Raw genomic sequence first — 21383 nt, 5'->3', positions numbered from 1 at the left:
GCGGACCCTTGGTGATGCTGTATCCCTGTCTGTATAAATACTCAAACTGAACTTTTTATGATGCCCTGCTGTATTTTAAAATCAACCCTGAAGTGATCAAATTCGGAAGTCGAGGTTTACGGAAGTACGGTACACAAGCGTCTGGATAATCGTCGTCGACGCGAGGTGCTTTGTATTTTTTGTTTGTTTGTTTTTTTACGCCTCCAGCCAACTACTTGTAATTTTGAGTGGCTTTATATCCCGTATTTTGTTTTTGAAAGATCGAATGTGACGAAAGGCGTGTCATTGATGTTAGTGAGCAGGCGGAAGGGAGGCCGACGCACTACGCGTTTGACGTCACGCCGTCGGAGAAACGCAGAAGGTGTCAACCGAGGTGTGGGCCAGCCAAACTAGGAAGCGCCGCTTACTAGTTCTTCGACAACAAAAACTCTATACATTTGACTAATTTCGCTTTCTTGGTGGGCTTTCGGGCTATAAGGACTTTCAACATGATATTTGTGAAGGCGATCGTCGCACTTTGCTGTCTTCTCCACACCGCAGGTGAGTTCCTCTCAATTAATGGCCCAGCTGCGAAAATAATGGATCCGCGTTTTATTGATTTTTACGATGTTTGAGCTCTTTGCAGTCACTTTAGGGTAGTCGTTTGAGCGTTGGTGTAAGCCTTTTTCATCCGAGTGATTTGAGTAATTCCCTTTTTAATGGTGTTACCAGTGACTCTGACGGCGATCGGCGTCCAATTCTGCCAGATCGTGCAATCAAAATGGATTAGACATCTATTACTTTCAACGGTACTGAAACATGATCTTTCACGGCATAGTTTAAATAGTGATTTATTGATGATAGTGAGCCGCCCATCGCCGTTCAGGAGTTTTAATGGAGTTTTGATCAAAGAGTTATAATGGAATACATGTCATTTATTAGTTAGTTAAGCGTCAGTAAAGACCTAGATGTCTTGCTATGTTGGTCCTTGATACGGAAGAAAACGTGTACGTACTATGGATGTCAATCACTAATATCATGAATGCATGATATCAATTCTTTGGCCAAGAATAACATTTGTCCATTCATTTGGGCGTGCTGGTAGGGGTTAGTATGGGCACCAGGTGGGGACACCCTGAATCAGTGGCCAGCCAATTGAAGACCACAAGGAAACGGACAACCAATCATAGCTAGGGGCAATGTAGAGTGTTCAACCATGTTTTTGGCACATGGGAGGAAACCGGAGTACCGAGAGAAAATCCACGCAAGAACATGCAAACTCCACACAGGAATGTCAGAATCTGGGATTAAACCTTTAATCTCAGAATTGTGGGCCTAACGAGCCAACAATAAAATATTTGCCTCTATTCATGTCTGTCACGATTTGATTCAAGGACTTTAGATCGGTTTAAAATGATGTCATGTAAACATTTGTCACAATCAGTTCGATTTTACCGAAAGGCATTTAAAAGTATTTATCAACTTTGATATTTTTAACAGTTTTGTTGCTGATTTCGGTCATTTGGATGAAACCCCTTCTTTTTGAAAATGATTTAACTAAAAAAAAGGTTTTTTTTTTAATGTTTTGTGTGTACTAACTACTAAATTGGATTTATCAAACAAGCATTGTAGGCAAATGATTTTTGAGTCACAAGGTGCCAGTCATGTAACAAAAACCCATTCATGCACACACTCATACAACAATAGGATGCTGATAAACAGAAATTGTAGGTTTCCGTTTCTTGTTGAGCACAATGGTGTTTGACATTTGCTTCATGGCAAATAAATCATGAGATGAAAGCAAACACCAAAATGGTTTTGGTGTTTTTAATGTGTAAAACTCTTTGCCAATACTGAAGGTGAAATATTCAAAGAGTATTATTAAATTGTTTGGCAAGGAACACCTTTCACGTTCATTCAGCTTTGATAGCGCGGATGTCATAAAAAAATGCTGATCTCAGCCACAATTACAGTAACATGTATTTGGAACGACATATGAAAGTACAATTCCATAAATTTTCTTTCTAAACGCCACTACGCCAAACCTTTTTAAATTGAACCAAACTTTTGTAACCAAAATAAATTTCAAATACTACATAAATGAATGCAAATATAGAAAATAGATGCAAAGTTGTTGGTGCACTGTCATTTAGTGCCATGTTTAGACTTTTTAAAAACCCAGTTTTTCAGAGAAGATATTATAATCTTGTTGGAATTCCTCACTTGCTGGCAGTTTAATTGTAAATGTGACCAACACATATACACATTTATCACAGATTAAAATGTTGCTGTCATTCTTGAGGAAAGGCAAAATAATCCAGTTGCGTGAAATGTTTGTGAACAAGTTCTTACGGGCCTGTTATTACTGCATCTGCCTGTCGGGCTCCTCAATATGGATACATAACAGCGCCCCCCCAAAAAAGAAAAAAATGTGCAAAAAAAATCCACAAATTAACATGGGTGCACACATTTTTGCACTTGTGTAATTTTGTTTTCATGCATATGCACATCTGTTAGTCAAAAACCTAATTTCTCTCGTGAAACATTACACTTTTCATCAGCTTTTTGACATCAAAATCTAGCTGTTAATTATTTCAAAGGAGGCCAAACTTGTATATCTTAACTGAATATATCACGTGAACTCTGTTTGAAGGTTACAGGGACCACTTTCTGCCTTTGCCAGGAAAGTGAACAAAGAACAATGAACTGGTCGGTGAAAAAGCCAATAGGATTAATTCCGCAGGCACACATGTTTAAGCGGAATAAGCCTGTTAAACACGTATCGTACTACAGTAATCCCTCGATTATCGCGTCTTCACTTAATGTGAATTCACTACTTGTGATTTTTTTCCACTATTAATTATTTTAAAAAATATCTAAAAGTTCATAAAAATGTGAAAATCCACGCTGAAACTCGTAAGCGAACTACTAGGACTCAGCACTGAATAGAAAAAAAAAGATCGTTATAATAGGGGTGACTCTACTTCGCGATTTTTCGATTGTTGCGGCCATGTCTGGTCTACATTAACCGCGATATTCAAGGGCTTACGGTATAGGGGAGAACAAGATTAGTTGGCACACGGGTTGATTGGTCTGTCATACGGAACCTCGTTGTTTCCATATTTACGGGTTATTTTAGGCATTGTCTTTGATGTATACAGTAAAACTATGCCTTTTTGATTGCAGCTCCATTTGGAACACCCTTGAACAAGTACATCAGCCATTACGAAGGTTTATCCTATGACACCGATGCAGTACACAAGAGTCACCAGAGGGCCAAGAGGGCGCTCTCTCTGCAAGACGAAATCCTGCACCTCAACTTCCATTCTCACGGCAGGTCAGAGGCCTGTATATAACTGTATAAAAGTAATGATCAACTCATTGGCTCTTAATGACGGTGTAAGATGTCCAATCCATTTTGACAGGGGGAAAATTAAAAAAAAACATTTGCCATTAATTTGCCTGACGTTCAAATTCAATTCAGTTCTAGGTTCTCTGAAAAAGGTCCTAAAATTCTTAGATTTGACTGTTTAAAAGAAGCATGTGATGGGGGAAGTATTCATGGTGCGTGTGATGAAAATGTCTGGGGAGGCCATCGTTGCACTGCCTCGGGTTTGGGCCAGTCCATTGCTCATGTGCATTTCATGTGATGTGGTGTGATGTAATTAGAAAGAGAGGATTATGAATACCAAACTCTGTTCGTCTGGTGATCCACAAACATACTCAGTGAGCACCAATAAGCTCAGCAGAATGACATTGTATTATATATAATGTTAGTGTTTTAATTGCACATACTTCTTGTATTCCATGTTTTTAGAAATTTCAACTTGCGCATGCAGAGAGACACCTCGACGTTTACTCCTGATGTCGTCATGGAGGTGTCAGGAAATAAAGAACCAATCGACACGTCTCATATCTACCGTGGAGAAATCCTGGGTAAGGTTTTTCATTTTTAGCACAATCTAGCACGCAAGTTAGCACAGACTTCCTGCTTCCCTTCTGTGTACCCTTTCTTCTCCCCCAGTCTGCTGCTTAGACTCATATGAACCCAATATCCTGTTTGTCAGTTATGTGTGTTTGGCCGAGACTGAACAGAATGAGACAGATTCCTTCTCTTTCTCGTTCAGGGTAATCCTTTCAAATTGTTATCCTCGTGCTATCTGAGATAACATTTACATGATAATAATATTTATCTGGCAGATTGAGCCGATTACTACATCTGCTGCTATAATTAAAAAAAGGAATTCCTGGGGAAATTGCACAGGGATGCTTTGCTCTGCTGGTGATCTTGATAAATCACTTTCGATTAATAATAAGTCATTTTTTGTTCATTTTCATTCATTCGCCCCTTCCAGTCCAAATGGATTGGACATTTAGAGCGGTCGTCACTGACAGATGACGACTATTCAAAGCCAGTACACCCAGTTGAAATGAAATGGATGTCAATTTTTTTCTATGATGAGAAAAGAGTTGAGTTGTGGGCCATCTCCTTGTTCATTTTAGAGCACTTAGCGGTCACTTTCTGTTACTGATGTGTGACGTACTGTTGTGTTTGAGGCGTTTGCATGTCACTTCCTGATTATATTGGGTCACTTCATCCAAATTTTTGGTCAATTTGTGTTGGTTTTGAAGCATTTCTGGGTCACTTCATGTTGGTTTTTAAAAATTCAGCCTTTAAGAAGACACTCCAAATAGGAAAATGCCACCATTTAAAGTGAAATACAACACCTTTGTTACGTGCAATCTTATATAATAAATGAAAATAAAACCTGAATTTACATTTTCGCAATATGTATTAGTATTTCCAAGTACTGGGCCCCTGATAGGAAGCTGACATTTGATCAATGCTGTTGTTGCTGGTGTTTCAGGTGAAAAAGAAACACTGAGCCACGGCTCTGTGATCAACGGTCGATTTGAAGGCTTCATTAAAACGCAGGGTGGAACTTTTTACGTTGAGCCGTCAGAGCGCTACTTGGAGGAGATGAATATGAATTTTCATTCCATCATCTATCATGAAGACAATATCAGTAAGTATCTGCCCCCGCTTCCACTGAATTGATCAATTTATGCAGTTTTGAATGAAGCAGATTTAGCTGCAGTGCAGAAGTAGGCAGCATTGAGCGAGAGTGTAACTTCCGCATCATCGTTCAGAGAAGTCAAATTAAATTAAGCCTCATTTGTCATTTTTATCTTTGAATCTGCCTTTCCTGCAGTAGAACTCATCACGCCGGCAGCGTCACAATTGTTCCATGCTGATGTTTATTAGCCACTACTAAATAGGGACAACAATAACTCCCTGGCAGTCATTGTCGTACAATTTATTTTGGATTTTATAGCTAGCTCAAAATATTAGTAGAATTTTCACATAGGTGTCAGGCAATGTTTACATGTACCGTTATTGCCGCGATCCACAATGCATTGCAGGAGTGTTCAGCAACATTCATCTCCTTTTTTTCAGCTTACCCTCATAAATACGGCTCCGATGGATCCTGCGCTGATCCCACGATATTTAAAAGAATGAGGAAGTACCAGGATTCCGCAATCGACTCGCCTGTCAAAGTACGTGCCCGCGTTTGCACTGACATGTCTCCTAACCTTTTTTTTTCTTTCGTGTATGAACATCTGCTCAACAACCCCCATTTTGTTCGTACAGGTTGTAGACATCGAGCATGAAAACAGAGGCTACGGTCCTGTCATTTTTAGAAAGAAGAGGGCTGTGGATCAAGATAAAAATACCTGCCAGCTTCTAATTCAAGCTGACCACTTCTTCTTCAACTATTATGGCAGTCGAGAAGCCGTCATTGCCCAGGTATTATCGAAAACACATGAATATAGTCTTTTAGATGTCCCACAATTGCTTGACCATTATCCAAATCTTGCCTCTACCCTCAGATCTCCAGCCACGTTCAAGCAATTAATTCCATTTACCAGATCACAGACTTCAATGGCATCCGAAATATTGGCTTCATGGTGAAAAGGATTATTGTGAGTTTGATCTCTCTCAAAGCTGTGTTGATCCTTCACATGCTAATTAATTAATGGTTTGATATGTCATGTACATGTATACATATGTACATAACAATAACAACTGCAATGCTTTTACACCAAACTCCCACATTAGAACTCTTTAGCCTACAAAGACATTAACTCTACATTTTTGGTATCCATTCAAAAATATTAGGTTCAAATTTTGATAAAACACACATAGCCCAAGTTGCATTCAATGTCCTGATAGATGATTTCACCTCTCAGATAAACACCACAAACACAGAAAGCGACAACCCGTTTCGTTTTGCCAACATCGGAGTGGAGAAGTTTTTGGAGCTCAACTCTGAACAGAACCACGATGACTACTGCCTGGCCTACCTATTCACCGACAGGGACTTTGACGGCGGCGTCCTCGGCTTGGCTTGGGTCGCCTCAGGTTCGTCCCAAGTAATCTCTTATGACGTCAAGTAGGGGTTTTTACTTTCAAAAATGGTAATCGTGAGGCATTTTTGTTTGCGTAGTCACTCACCACCACAAGCACACATTTGGAGTCCTTTCACTGCATTTTTAATGCAAATGTAATGAAACTTTCTAATTGCTGAATTTAAGTCTGGAGGAGGACACATAGTGAGTGCTTATTTCCGTGCCTACAATGACACTAGACGTCTAATCCATTTAGATTCGCCCCTCCCGTTCAAAATAAATTGGACATCTATCCCCGTCAATGGCATCCACTGAGGGTGGAGCCTCTGCCACGGAGGCCAGGACACATCGACTCCTTCATGATAACATGCCATTGACCATCACTGGCTGCAGATGATCACGTGACATTGCTTGGCTAATCAGTGCTGCGATGAATTTATATATCTTGAAATTGAAAAAAACGCATTTTATTTTACACTAAAGTAGGGAATGCGCATATGAAACTTTCGGTACCTCCAACAAGGTTAAGAATCACTGCCTTAAATTGTCCAAATGGCCTCTTTTTATGAGTAACCTAAAAACAAATGCGGTCTTATTTCTAATACATTCCTATGTTAAAAAAGACAAAGATTTTAGTAAATTAGTTCACACTTCACAATTCTGTCCACATTTGGCAGTGCGATCATCCTGAGCGTCAATCCGACCGACAACCTGTTTGCGATGACATAATCATAATCGGTGTTCCATTCTGGAAATTCAGGGAGCTCTGGAGGCATCTGCGAGAAAAACAGACTCTACTCGGATGGCAAGCGGAAGTCACTCAACACGGGCATCGTCACCGTGAAAAACTACGGCTCACACGTCCCTCCAAAGGTGTCGCACATCACCTTCGCCCACGAGGTCGGCCACAGTTTTGGCTCTACCGTAAGTGCAAAATGACAAAACACAAAATGGTTGTACTTTGAGATTGTTACCGGTAACGAACACCTGGCCTATATTGACAGCACGACACCGGGATCAAATGCACCCCGGGAGAGTCTTCTGTTCAGGCCGAAAAGGAGTTTGGCAACTACATCATGTATGCCAGAGCTACCTCAGGAGACAAGCCCAACAACAACAAGTTTTCATCGTGCAGCATCGACCTGATAAGTGCCATCCTGGCATCGAAAAAGGATCAGTGTTTTGTCGGTAAATACGTTTTGTTTTGATGCTTATTGTCTAACAATAACTACAATCTAAACACCTCCAATTGGTTGCCAGCCAATTGCAGGGCACATTGAGACAGACAACCACTCACGCTCGCTAAATAATGTGTTTTTATAATCATTTAGTTTTTCACCTCAGCCCATGGCAGATTTAGTAATTGTAAAAGTTGTCGATTTTTTTTTGTATAGGTTAAAGATTGCCATAAAAACGAGAAAAACATGGGCTAATTTTTTTTTTTAAATACCTTTATTTATTTAATGACTTTATTGCAGGGCACATTGAGACAGACAACCACTCACTAAATAATGTGTTTTTATAATCATTTACTTTTTCACTTCAGCCCATGGCAGACTTAGTGATTGTAAAAGTTGTCGTTTTTTTTTTGTATAGGTTAAATATTGCCATAAAATTGAGCAAAACATTTTTTTTTTAAACCTTCATTGATTTAATGACTTTATTTAGGAATGTTAGGTGTAAATATGAATTCATGTCTCTCCTAACTACAGAAAAATATGAATTTTTGAAACTTCTTGAATCTGTGTCTGACCGTGCAGTGTCCGGACAGCCTATCTGTGGCAATGGACTTGTGGAGGAAGGAGAGGAGTGTGACTGTGGCTATAGCGATCAGTGTACAAACGACTGCTGCTATAACGCCAACGAAGAGGATGGCAAAAGGTGTAAACTCCAACCTGGGAAGAGCTGCAGGTCAGACTGAATCAATTCACGTCCACTCATATTTCTTGAAAAATAAGACGTCACTTTTCTAGATAATGGCCCTTTAATGACCGGTTTGGATAACAGTTAAAATTCGGATTAGGTAGACGTTTTTTTTTTTTGAACACAAATGTCATTGCACTCAAGCACATATCCCAATCTTTCCCTGCAGCCCAAGTCAAGGACCATGCTGCACTGAGTTGTGCTCTTTTAAGGACCAACTTAACAGTTGCAGCAAAGAGACGGAGTGTTCCTACGAGGGAATGTGCGACGGAAGCGCCGCTCGGTGTCCCGCCCCGCGACCAAAGGAAAACTTCACCTCTTGCCACGAGGAAACGCAAGTCTGCGTCAGTGGAGTACGGGACCTTCACTTTTCACTTGTTTGAATTGCTGCAAAATGCTTGGTGTTCTTCTGCTTAGTTGACTTATCTGCTTATTGGGCACAGGTCTGTTCAGGCTCCATTTGCGAGAAGCACAATCTGGAAGAATGTACTTGTGTTAGTGAGAACGAAAAGGATGAAGCGGCTGATCTCTGTCACGTGTGCTGCATGGAAAGAAGTGAGTTGAAAACTTTTTGCAGCTTCTGACAATCAAAATGTCTTCGACTACTAGCTCGAATCTTGTAGTCAGGAATCTCATTGGTTAAATTGTCTATGCCGGATCAGTTGGAACAAAATCCTGCACCCACTGCGGCCCTTTAATGACCGGTTTGGAGGCCCTGGTTTAGGGTTAACATAAAAAAGAGGGTCTGGAGGAATTTCCTTCAATCATCCGCACGACGCACTTGAGGCTTCCTTACATGTGAGCTTTTATGTTTTGAGGGCAGGTTTTTGAAATGTCTTACACATAAACCTTAGCCTCAAAAGCTCTCATTTCAAAGTGTCTGTCTGCCCGCAGTGAACCCCAGCACGTGCAGCAGCACCGGTTCGGAGAAATGGGACCGGTACTTCAACGGAAGGGTCATTAATCTTCAGCCTGGCTCGCCGTGCAATGATTTCAAGGGCTACTGCGATGTGTTCAAGAAGTGTCGTCTGGTGGATGCCGATGGGCCTCTTTCCAGGCTTAAGAAAGCCATATTCAATGCGGAAACCTATGAGACCGTCGCCGAATGGATCGTGGTGAGTGGCAAGACTAGAGAAATCTCCTGTTTCTGTTGTTTGACGTCTGGGTGCCAAATGTTTTCGTTGTTGCGTGTTGGGCAGGATCACTGGTGGGCTGTGCTTTTAATGGGCATCGCCCTTATTTTGTTAATGGCTGGTTTCATCAAGATCTGCAGCGTCCACACTCCCAGCAACAACCCCAAACTGCCTCCTCCAAAACCGCTGCCAGGTACCCCACACAAATTATAATGATAACATTGACACCAATTACGCAGAGCGCCATTATTACAAGTGTGGCAATTACCTGTCTCTGCCTGATTTAAAAAAAAATCTTTTTGGCAAACGAGTGACATGACTTTCCCCTCCAAATAATTTGGTCTCATGACCAACTTCTATGAATTTGATTGTCGATGAGTCGTTAAAGTCAAACAAAAAAAATGCAATCCTCTGAAAGTTCAAATTAAGGTTGTTTTTCTTCTAGAGCAAGGGTGTCAGACTCGGGTTGGTTCGCGGGCCGCGTTAATGTCAACTCAGTTTCATGTGGGCCGGACCATTTTAGAAATAATATTTAGATTTATTTTAAATCAATGGATTAAAAGAACTAGATTAAAATCTCTGAATATTCCGTTTTTTATAGATCTAAAACAATGTTTATTTTAGCTTTTTTAAAATATATTTTTAGATTTTACAAAATGATTTTTGAACTAAAAACACAGAAAAAATTGATTAAAAAATGACAATGTTCGATTTAAAAGGGGGAAACTCTGGAAATTTAATATTCATCTATACTCTTAATTTAATTTGATCCTAAAACAGAAAGTCGGCACTCATGATTTACTTTCCCGGGCCACACAAAATGATGCAGCGGGCCAGATTTGGCCCCCGGGCCGCCACTTTGACGCATGTGTTCTAGAGGAATGCAAGTAAAATTGACTTTGCACTAACCAAGTATGACTGGACTTGAACTGTTGTGTTATTGCTTCATAGGCACTCTGAGAAAAAGGCGGCATCGCGACCGCGGAGAGGTCTACCAAATGGGTCAAATGAGCCTCTGAGATTTTGGCTGGCCTTGTTCTTAAATGTGCCTACGCTGGAAGCACTTGACAAGTCTCAACAAACGGTGCAACCCAATCGACGTCACCCAAGTGACGCCAGTTTGAACAAGAGCTGTTCTAGCCCCCGTAGTGAACACCAGACTTTTACTCATCTGCTCTATGCTCTTAACATTCCTTTTTTTGTCATCAGAGACCGCAGCAGGACTGCAAGTAAATAGTTGGGACATTTTATTAGCATTTGCCACTGAGACTTGTGGAGGCCAAACTACTTGACATGCTTTGAGATGAAAAATGACAAAGAAACATGGAATTCACTTTTATGCCTTTTATATTACAGCTGTTTCTTGTTTATTTTTTTTCCTGCACAGTGACGCCAATTTGGCTACTTTTGCTGTGAGACCAAAATATTTGAATTTGATGTTTAAAATGGACTCCTCCAGTGCCAAAGACATGAGTTAAGGTCTTTTACTGCAATTTTTTTATCAACCCGGCCGGCAGAGGTAGGTGCTGAAATGCTGTGTAAACATTGAGGATGATTTTGCATATTTATTTTTATTACTCCTACTCTCAGGTTTGAAACTAACTGAATTGGCTGATAATCTTCTATGCGAACTTGCAAGAATTTTGAGTTAAACTAAATGAACGAACCATCAGTCTCTCCCAGTGAAAATAGATCAGACGTCTATGGCCGTCAATGGTAGCCAAAGAATTTGGCTGCCTGTATCTCACGGTGGAGAAAATGCACTGATGTGGATAAATTTACGTATTCGTACTATATTTACTTTGGATTGGGTTTACGTGTTATGTGTTCATGTTCCTATACTGAAGTTTAAGGTACATCATCCAAAGTGGTTTTACTTGCAGCACTACTTTCTCATTTTAGTTTTGTTTTTCTACTAAAATGTAATTGGTCTTAAATGTTTTTTTTCTTAACTATTGCCTTTTGAACTACTTGAAATGCAATAACTGTCCGTCATGGTTCTGAGATGGACATTTGTGTCAACTTTGCTTTTTTTTTGGTCAATGTTTTAGCGGAGGAAATAAAATTTAATTTGAGGATTTTAAACTTTTATTTTTATTTTTAATGAAGAACTGAGAACATGAGAACTGCAGCAGTAGTGTAATAGACACAACTTTTCATTTTTTAATACAGGAACATGTCAAAAAATCTTCAATATTATTTTTGAAAGTCTATATTGTATCATTTCACAAGGTAAATGATTTAAGCCCTTTTCCCTTTTATATCGTACAGATTGGCTGCAAATGATCGCTGCTAGCGCTCCCAATCAAAATGGATAAACATTTAGATTTCAGTTTTTGAAAACAAAATCTCCTTAAAGATGGAGTTACATGGCACTACACCAAGAATTTGTTCATTAAAAAATGAAAAAGAAACACTTTAAAATTATGCAATCAAATTTTTTTTGTATGTACAGTTGATTTCATTGACAGTAATTGATTGAAATTGCTTGAACATTTAATAATTCATTTTTTGGAGTACCAATAGAGGGAGCTTTTGCACCACACTTCTACAGCCACTAGTTTCCAAGCATACAATTCAATATAGAAAACATCCCTGCAATTGTTGACAAAATATTACTGAACATCCAGTTTCACACCCCCAAATGCTGAGATGATGTTTCATATTTCAAATGGTATCTGCCCAAATGACTAAAGTTTAAACAAAATACTAATAATCAAACGTTCTGTCTTCTTTCCTAGATGAGATCTTCCTGGCTGATGCACTTGTCTTCTTGGTGGGAAGCAAAGCCAAAGGAAAGGTAAGTTGCTTTCTTAGCTGTGCTTTCTCCTCTTGTGCGAATGCCTTCTTCGATCTTGTTGGCAGCGTACAAAGATTTTCACTTGTGACATTTCCCAATGATTTTGCTCATTTGTCATGGGACAAAAATATGTCCTAGGAAGGGAAAAAGCACATTGAACAAGTATACATGCCTAACATTATTCCGTTTTCTTAAGTAGCATGTTATTTTTAATATTATTAGTCGTTCTATTAGCATGATCAATTTCATAGGCAATTGCTAAATCTGAGAAGACGCAAGTTAAAATGTTGAATTAGTCATTTTGCCTTAGCCTCTCCCCCATTATTTTCTTGCGCATGTATATATTGCGCTCTTGTTGAAAGAATCCAGCTTCAATTCCAAATAGGATTAATTTATATATACCTAAAACTGTAGTCCCATTCACAGAAAACCGAGTTGATAGGACTAATTAAATAATAAATTAAAAAACATACCTTTGTTGCGTGTGGCCATCTCTAAGGCTGATCCTGCCCACGGTCAGCATTGGTTTGGTGTGTCGTACGCTCCAGGGTATGATGGTCTGGACTCGATTCAACATGCTTTTCAAGAGATCCCATCCCTCCCAGTGGAACTTAAGCATCATGAGATCCCCCAAATGTTTTTCCAATGTGATCAGGAAGGTGTACGTCTTGTTCCCCAGAATCTCCTCCGTGCTTTCACGGTTGGGAAATGAATCGATTAGACACCGTGAGAGGTATTGGATTCGTACCTCCATTTCGGGAGGTAATGATTATGTATCTTGAATGGTACTACTCACAAGGCAATGGGAAGTGCCGCGCTCTCCTCCTCTGTGCCAGTGATGGAGATGATGAGTGGCGGCTTGGCGTTCTCGATAGACTGCACGAACTGGATCTTCAGTTGGTAGTGATAAACTGCACAAAAGGACAATAGAAGCCTTTTTGAAAAAACCCTCAAATCTGCATTTTTGCACATGAACCGGTCTATCGGTTTACTTTGAAATTAGCGTCATTCCCAACTCCTTGCCTTCATATAAAATTGCTATACTACTTTAATCATTTGAAAGGTTTTTTTTTTTCGAATTAGGGGCCTTGGAGCGAATCTAGGCTTTTGCATGTAAAATGCAATTCTACTTAGGAAAAAAAAATCACATTATAAAACCTTCTGGAGCAAAAAAATGTAAGGGGAGGTATGACTATAGACTAGGAGTTGCGCACTCGTTTCACTGATCCATATTGTAGTGTTACATGATATATATAATTTAAAAAATAGCCGCATGTTGCATGGCAAAAAGATACAAAAATCGATTCTTCAGATAACGGTGGCATATATGCCAATATTGCATATTCTCTAGATCGAGATCGATGGATTTATTGTGTGGTGAGGCTGACATACGCTTGTAGGGCGCCGCAGAGCGCGTTTTCAGGAACAGCCTGTTGTCGCGTCGTCCCGTGCGCACCTTCTTGACCGGGTAGCCGAGCGTGTTGCACCGATTCCCGCGACATTCCAGACATGCGCCTCGGTCAAAGGCCAGCTTGTCGCTGCACCTGTAGGCCCGCATGGGCTGGTCCTTGTTGAGCATGGAGTCGATGAACAGATGCACGGAGCGCTCGTGGGCGCATTTCACCGTTTGCCCAAAACCTGCCGTGAAAAACGTTAGCATAATCATTCAAGTCACTTCGGCACCAAGATGCCAAATTCTTACAGTAGTGCCTCGTAATGTGAGTTCAATTTTTGGAACCACAAATATTAATAAAATAGTCAATTTACTGGTGGTAAAAAGAGTTACCCCGTCCCTAATGTGAAACGCTACGTTCTGGGGCTGCTTTGGTGGACGTTTTGAATGGATGGTGGCTAACGGCGACCATGGCTGGTTCATTCGCCGATAGGCCGCGAAAGCCTTTCATCACAACATCAAGACCTTCGCAGATTGACGCGGTCCTCGTGCGAGGCCGACACGTCTCTGTGCACGTTGACGTTGTCACGTCTCCGTTTCCTCTGTGAAGCCTGGCTTCTCCGTCTGCGTAGCCTGGAGGCAGCTGGCCTCCCGCGGCCGGACCGCGCGGGAAGGAATGGCGCATGTTGCTAATTAACTCCCGAGATTGAAGGAGGCTTTAATGTGGCGCCGGCTGTCATTTAGCGCGGATGCCGTCGTTGCTCGGAGAGGCACCAAAACGGGAATCGGCGAGCCACTCTCGCTCAGCTGGAGGGAATTAAATTCATCTGCTCCGACGCACACGAGGAGAAACTGTCAGCGCCGGCAAAGATGAACGAGCTCAGCGCATCCGGGCCTCTCGAATCTCTGTTTTGAGGTGGCAGCGCCAATTAAGAAAAAACAATGTTATGACAGAGCGAAGGAGGAGGATGCCACAAAGCGCTTCCGCTCTGACTGACATGTTTGCGTTTTCACAGACCGTGAACATATCTGACTGAAAACAAGAAACAAAAAACAATGCCCCGTATAATCATGAGCAAATGAGCTCCATACGGGTTGTTACAGACTGGTTAGTAAACAGAAAATAGTCTCAACACCCCAATAGAGAAATTAGTCTACATTTTTTCCCTTGCCATTTGCTAATTGGCTGCAATTGACCCATATAGACAAATACTTTCCGTTGGCGATCATTCACTGTCGGTCTATCTCAGTCAAAATGGATTAGACATCAACCGTCATCAATGAGTCGATGACCGTCATCAATGAGTCGATGACCGTCATCAATGAGTCGATGCCCGTCATCAATGAGTCGATGACCGCCATCAATGAGTCGATGCCCGCCATCAATGAGTCGATGCCCGCCATCAATGAGTCGATGCCCGCCATCAATGAGTCGATGCCCGCCATCAATGAGTCGATGCCCGCCATCAATGAGTCGATGACCGCCATCAATGAGTCGATGACCGCCATCAATGAGTCGATGACCGCCATCAATGAGTCGATGACCGCCATCAATGAGTCGATGCCCGCCATCAATGAGTCGATGACCGCCATCAATGAGTCGATGACCGCCATCAATGAGTCGATGACCGCCATCAATGAGTCGATGACCGCCATCAATGAGTCGACCGCCATCAATGAGTCGATGACCGTCATCAATGAGTCGATGACCGTCATCAATGAGTCGATGACCGCCATCAATGAGTCGATGACCGCCATCAATGAGTCGATGACCGCCATCAATGAGTCGATGACCGCCATCAATGAGTCGATGACCGCCATCAATGAGTTGAAATGTCGCAGTTACCATGCCCTGCCGCACCGTAATCTCCCCTGTCCTCTGTCTAGGAAGCCTTTGAGTTAAAATATTCCACACCCAGACTTTTCAGTCCTCCCTCTTAAAGGGTATTGCCATCAATGGCAGTGGATGATTTCCAATGTTACACTCACTCTGCTCTGCCATACCCTAGTCCTTCTCGCCCTCCCTTTTGGATGTCTCGCTATATTAGGAGCCAATGAATCAAAAGCCTCTCACCAAGAAGGCCGTACTGCGAGATGTGCTCATAGATGTTGTCGCATCCGGGTTGGAAGTTTCCACCGTTTGGGTAAAAGTCATAATGAGCCACGGCTCTCTTGATGCCCACGCTGAGGCCCAGACGCTCGTGGGTGAACGTGTGAACGGCGTCCACAAACTCTGCGTCGTCGGGGGACAGTCTGTCGGCACGAGACGTGCCTTCAAACAAGGGCCCGGCGGGATCCAGGCCTGCGTCCAAGGAAAACCACATCAAGAACTGATTCGTTGCGTTAACAACTTTACGGCCGAACCCACCCGTAATTCTTCCAATCTGTTCTGGCCCTTTCAGATAGCTCCCGGCAAAGCCCGAGATGTGAGCTCCCAGACTATAACCGATCAAGTGAACCTTCCTGAAGGAATAGTTGTACTGCTCCTGTGACGGTGGGATGGATACACTATTAGTCGCATTCACTTAAACAGATGGTGTGAAAAATGGCTTCAACTTTTTACCATCAAATCATAAATATGCTGTTCTGTCCAAACACATTTAGTACCTTAAGCGAGGCCAGCAGATGCGCGATGTCTTTTCCAACCGTGCGTGTACTGCGTGCCGCTTTGGGGTAATACTGGTGAGCCAGTGACAACCAGTCGGTCATCACCACGTTGACATCTTTAAGGTGTGTCTTTAGGACGGATGCCAACTTGGTCACCCAATTCTCCATTGTACCATCCACCTGAGAAAAAAAATGTAAGTAGACCGTTTTTGCGTTTTTTGTAATACACCGCAAAAAACGGGGGACTACCGAGAAACTATTTTTCACAGTATTCCCCCGTTTTTCGCGATTTATTTTTGGTAAACCGCAAAAAACGTGGGACTACTGCCAAAATATTTTTCACAGTATTCCCCCGTTTTTCGTTGTGTACCGCAAAAACGCGAAAATGCGAAAAACTGGAATGCAGTAGAGTTCAATCATCTATGAAAATGTACGTAAAAATAGCTGCATTAAAAATGTGATTTTGCCATCTAAAAAGGAGCTTTTAAAAAAATCCAAACGATGGCACCCTCTTGAGCATGAACGACAAAAACAATAACAACAACCTCTGTTTAAATGACTAATCCGTGTCCACGCTCATTAAGTAGCGCAGGTGCAGGTGTATCCGAGGCAGAGCTGCGACTACTACTTTCCCGTCATGCTCGAGAGCGGTGCGAGGCGCCGGAGTGACCCTACCGACCACCCGTGAGTGATGATGACCAGGGGATTAGTGGCGTTGAAAGCGCACGACGAAAGGCCGTGCAGCTGCTTGGGCTTCAGCACGCAGGTGTCCTCCCCGGCTGCCGTCGAAAACAGCCGGAAGACGGTGCCGCTGACGTCCGCCCGCCCTGCCGGCTTTCTGGGAGGGTCCCGTCGCTCTTTTGGGAAGGCCACGTCTCGGGTGCAAAACATACACAAAGGCACATATCTGTGAGTAACGACTAACCCTGAATGTTTGCTTTCTGGTCAATAGTTACATAGAAGCAACTTAGTGTACACATTGATAGAATTGCATGTGGAAAGCTGACTATGCTTGCAGGGTTGCCAGATCGGAAAGACACTTTCTAGCTCAGGGGTGCCCAACTCCGGCCCACGAGGGCCCCTATCCTGTGTCTGTTACCTCAATCAAATGATCAACTCATCTGCAAGTTGTCCAGAAGCTTTGAAAATGATCTTGATTTTTTTTTTTTTTTAATTCAGGTGTGTTGGCGGAGGGAGACTAGGGGTCCTCGACGACCGGAGTTGGGCATCCCCGATCCAGCCCCTCCAGTTTAATAGGAAAACAGCCGAAATTACAAACCTTTCCATTCAAGGTAAGATGTTTCCCTTTAAAACTATAGTTTAATATTATAACCAGAAAAAAATAGAACATTTTGAATGATGTTGATGGCAAATTGGCAGCCCCCCGAATATTAACTTGGCCCCACGTGGTGTTTACTTTAACTGCTTTGCTGGTGATTTTGCCAATACTTCTCTAATCCATTCGAACTGGTTAAAGCTGCTCTTGAACGAGTTAACTGTGCCCCTCCATTCAAATGACACTTTCAAAACTCTCAAAAAGGCAATATTACTCATTCGTTTTACAGGAACATGGTGATCAAATTATGAAAAAAATAAACAAATCCAGTCACTTATTGCTTGCCGCCGATCACATTTTACAACAGACATCGTAGCGTGTGTTTGATTAGTGGCTTGATTCCTATTCAAATACAAAATAAAAGCAGAAACCAGTAGGATCCTGCAAACAAAACATTTGACGAGACCTCGAGACTTGAATTTATTTTTACTGCTCGAAGGTTCTATCACGAAACTCCTTTTGACACGAGTGACTCAGTAATATATGGCATGTTTTACTATTGGCCAAGCCCAGTATAAAAATATGGTTTTGTAGCTATGTTTCCCATATGGATTCCTCGCTCGTCTCACCTGTCCCGTTTGCATTGGTCGTCCTTCCGTCTGCGGCGTGACACGTTAGCAGCAAACAGCACAGGACTTTGAGCACAGACATGGCGTGGAAAATCCGTCGTGAAACGCTCGTCCACCGATCAGATCTTTTCTTTGTTTTCTCTCATGGTTCTCAGGTCAAGCATGAGAGCGAGCGGTACAGAAGAGCGAGGCCAACAGCTGGCCACGAACGGATAAGGGGCCATTGGGCCTACGCTGATTGGCCGGGCTCGGACGATCGAAAATGTTGCGAAACGGGCGCTCTACGAACTGCAACGTGACCCGTGAGCCAACTAGCCATACCTACCTATCTACTTGGCGCCAGATTTACAAGGATCACCAGGGCAGGTAAAATATTCTAAACAGTTAAGCCTCAAATGGATGAATTTCCATTAGCAATCATTCCAAAGCCCTTAATTTTTTTTCTCTGAGATTTGTATAGATAATAAGTTTTGTGTGGGCGGAATGGGGTATAGTTTTCCAAGTCCCACCGCGCCCTAAGTCAACGTGATGTTTGCATGTCGGTTTCTCTTATTGCAAGGGTGTCAGACTCGGGATGGTTCGCGGGCCGCTTTAACGTCAACTTGATTTGACGTGGGCCGGACCATTTTAGATAGAATATTTAGATATTTTTTTTAGAAATGGATTAAAATAACTGGATTAAAATCCCTGAATATTCAGTTTTTTTTATAGATCTAAAACAATGTTTATTTTAGCTTTTTTGATATATTTTTTTAGATTTTACAAAATGATTTTTGAACTAAAAACAGAAAAAAATGATTAACAAATGTGATTTATTGATTTAAAAGGGGGAAAAATCAGGAATTTTAATACACATCTATACTCTTCATTTTAATTTGATCCTAAAACAGGAAGTCGGCACTCATGATTTACTTTCCCGGGCTACACAAAATGATGCGGCGGGCCAGATTTGGCCCCCAGGCTGCCACTTTGATACATGTGTCTTATTGAATTGAATGACTACAAGCAATTCTAAACCAAAGCTGTGTAAAGGCCAATTTAACAGTTACTGTTGGTTGTACTTCCCCCACTTATTCGCTCTTCCACCTCTTTGCATTTGTGTCCCAGAATAGAACGCGCAGAACACATTATTTCCCATCGGTGCATTTGTTCAAACGTATATGTTTGTGAGCATAACACTCACTGTCCATTGCCTCACTTCAAATGATGTTTTGGTTCATCATAATACCACAGAAAGGTTCACGTGTGATGAAAATAGAAACGGCGGAAGAAAAGCTCATCATATTTTAACAGCTGCTCTCGTGTTAAATTGTTACTATTACATAAGCCGAAGATGCACTCTTGTGACTACTGAACCGCAAGTCTTATATAAACATCAAATCAACTGTACAAAGTTACTTCTTCAAGCCATTAACTGTTTAATATATATCTGTATAGTGGTGCCTTTGCCCGGTGATTGGCTGCCCACCGATTCATAGTGACCATCGCTCCAGCACCCCCCGGGACTCTTGTGAGTAGAAGTGGTTCAGAAAGGAAGTAAGTAGTAAGCAGTAGGTAAAGCATGTATTGTAAGGCTTTTAAAAAAAAAAAAATCAAGAAATGCTTTTATTTTTAAAAAAGACCATGTGCAGTAAGTCATTTGTTAAAAAATGACCATGTATAGTAAGGCTTTTATTTGTTTTAAAACGAAAGACCGTGTATAGTAAGACTTTTTTTTTTAAATGACCGTGAATAGTAACACTTATTTGTTAAAAAAGTGACCATGTATAGTAAGATTTTTATTTGTTAAGATGACCATGCAAAAATTGACCTTGTATAGTAAGGCTTTTATTTGTAAAAAAATATATAAAAAGACCATGTATAGTAAGGATTTTATTGGTTAAAAAATGACCATGTAAACTTTACATGGTCATTTTTTCATACCTGTCAACCTCTGCCGATAACTGCCCTTATAAATGATTGATTCCCCTTACAGCCCCCCCCCCCCCCAAAAAAAAAACCTTACAAACACTGTACGAGTCGTACGGTGTTTGTAAGGTTTTTTGGGGGTTTGTAAGGGGAATCATAATCATTTATAAGGGCAGTTATCGGCAGAGGTTGACAGGTATGTTTTTTAACCAATAAAATCCTTACTATACATGGTCATTTTTTATGAAAGAGCCTTACCTTACATTGTAAAGTAAGGCTCTTTCATAAAAAATGACCATGTATAGTAAGGCTTTTTTTACATAAAAAAAATGAGCATTTATAGTAAGGCTTTTTCATAAAAAACGACCATTTATAGTAAGGCTTTTTCATAAAAAACGACCATGTATAGTAAGGCTTTTATTTGTTTTAAAACGAATGACCGTGTATAGTAACACTTATTTGTTAAAAAAAATGACAAGACATTTCAGATGAGCCTTTTTATTTGCACATAATCACCACTTTTTTTTTTTTTCAAATTCAGGCACATTCTTGGTCTCTAACAAACTGGATCCCGTATCCACCGCACGCAGGATTTCTTCATTTTGACCCAAAAATGAGGTAAAGTGCCCACTTACCATACAAAATTTGCGCGGATTGATTCCCACATACTTCAAGTTTTCACTCTTCAGCTCAAACGGATACTTGGCCTCAATAGTAGAGCACCAACTTACCATACAAAAGGTCATCGGTTGGATTCCCCCGTTCCTCCAACTTCTCACTTTTCAGGTCAAATAAAAACCGAGTGGGCAGGACCATACTTTTTAGGGAGGTGGCTTATACACTTAGTCAAATGGGTCGAGCACCCTCTTAGCGAAAAGACTTAGACGGCCGAACTTTAGTGGGACGGTGGGAGGGCCCTTTAGCGCGCATGGTGAGTATGCGCACAGTAGAGTTGGGGAGAGGCACCTGCGACATAAAACTAATTACCTTTTACTAAAAAAAACTTTAAAAAATAAATTTTACATTTAATCATTACATCAAAATTAGTTAAAATAATTGGCCTAAATTAGCAGGGAGGCGGCTTGCACACTTTGCCAAATTCGTCGGGCGCCCTCTTACTGAAAATACTTGGCCGGTCGAAGTTTAGTGGGACGGTGGGAGGGCCCTTTACCACGCACAGTAGAGCATGCGCCTACCGTCGAGCAGAGGCTGGTTCGCGCCCCGCAGACGTACTCTTGGTGCGACATAAGACAAATTACCTTTTACTAAAATTAACTTTCGAAAATTAAATTTGACATTTAAACATTACATCAAAATTAGTTAA

The 21383-nt window shown here is 41.4% G+C and overlaps 2 protein-coding genes and 1 long non-coding RNA gene across 4 annotated transcripts; 2 read left to right on the top strand and 1 right to left on the bottom strand.

Moving 5' to 3' along the window:
* Positions 1-91: 91 nt before the first annotated feature.
* Positions 92-11531, top strand: adam10a (ADAM metallopeptidase domain 10a). Of its 2 annotated transcripts, XM_077589455.1 has the most exons (17): positions 92-165; positions 261-540; positions 3166-3316; positions 3797-3915; positions 4848-5006; positions 5438-5538; positions 5633-5788; positions 5872-5964; positions 6232-6403; positions 7151-7314; positions 7395-7578; positions 8151-8301; positions 8483-8666; positions 8757-8868; positions 9208-9428; positions 9513-9639; positions 10398-11531. In XM_077589455.1, the coding sequence occupies exons 2-17, from the start codon at positions 489-491 to the stop codon at positions 10463-10465; spliced, it is 2214 nt and encodes a 737-aa protein (XP_077445581.1). In that variant the 5' UTR covers positions 92-165; positions 261-488; the 3' UTR covers positions 10466-11531. The 2 variants fall into 2 exon arrangements, with proteins under 2 accessions (XP_077445581.1, XP_077445574.1); XM_077589448.1 differs by having other exon boundaries at positions 151-540.
* Positions 11532-11573: 42 nt separating this feature from the next.
* Positions 11574-18363, bottom strand: lipca (lipase, hepatic a). Its single transcript, XM_077589500.1, has 9 exons — positions 18152-18363; positions 16922-17121; positions 16247-16426; positions 16008-16125; positions 15714-15941; positions 13639-13884; positions 13043-13157; positions 12720-12938; positions 11574-12380 (listed from the first exon to the last, which is right to left on the bottom strand). The coding sequence occupies exons 1-9, from the start codon at positions 18231-18233 to the stop codon at positions 12260-12262; spliced, it is 1509 nt and encodes a 502-aa protein (XP_077445626.1). The 5' UTR covers positions 18234-18363; the 3' UTR covers positions 11574-12259.
* Positions 18311-21295, top strand: LOC144066189 (uncharacterized). The gene is made up of 3 exons (XR_013297397.1): positions 18311-18517; positions 19589-19687; positions 20601-21295. It is a non-coding gene; the product is annotated as an uncharacterized LOC144066189 (long non-coding RNA).
* The last annotated feature ends 88 nt before the right edge of the window (positions 21296-21383 follow it).

This window comes from Stigmatopora argus, chromosome 2, assembly GCF_051989625.1.
Source record: "Stigmatopora argus isolate UIUO_Sarg chromosome 2, RoL_Sarg_1.0, whole genome shotgun sequence".
Lineage (NCBI taxonomy): Eukaryota > Metazoa > Chordata > Actinopteri > Syngnathiformes > Syngnathidae > Stigmatopora > Stigmatopora argus.
Note: the sequence above shows the minus strand (reverse complement) of the source record. Positions and strands in the feature narration are given on the sequence as shown.

What these genes read in the sequence shown, in the direction of transcription:
- lipca (XM_077589500.1), bottom strand. Translation starts at nt 18,233, where the DNA reads ATGTCTGTGCTCAAAGTCCTGTGCTGTTTGCTGCTAACGTGTCACGCC. An exon ending in CTCGCAGTACGGCCTTCTTG is followed by an intron (nt 13,885 to 15,713) that starts GTGAGAGGCTTT and finishes TTTTCACGGCAG; the next exon opens with GTTTTGGGCAAACGGTGAAA. An exon ending in GATGGCCACACGCAACAAAG is followed by an intron (nt 12,381 to 12,719) that starts GTATGTTTTTTA and finishes TTCCCTTCCTAG; the next exon opens with GACATATTTTTGTCCCATGA.
- adam10a (XM_077589455.1), top strand. Translation starts at nt 489, where the DNA reads ATGATATTTGTGAAGGCGATCGTCGCACTTTGCTGTCTTCTCCACACC. An exon ending in AACTTCCATTCTCACGGCAG is followed by an intron (nt 3,317 to 3,796) that starts GTCAGAGGCCTG and finishes CCATGTTTTTAG; the next exon opens with AAATTTCAACTTGCGCATGC. An exon ending in CGCAAGTCTGCGTCAGTGGA is followed by an intron (nt 8,667 to 8,756) that starts GTACGGGACCTT and finishes TATTGGGCACAG; the next exon opens with GTCTGTTCAGGCTCCATTTG.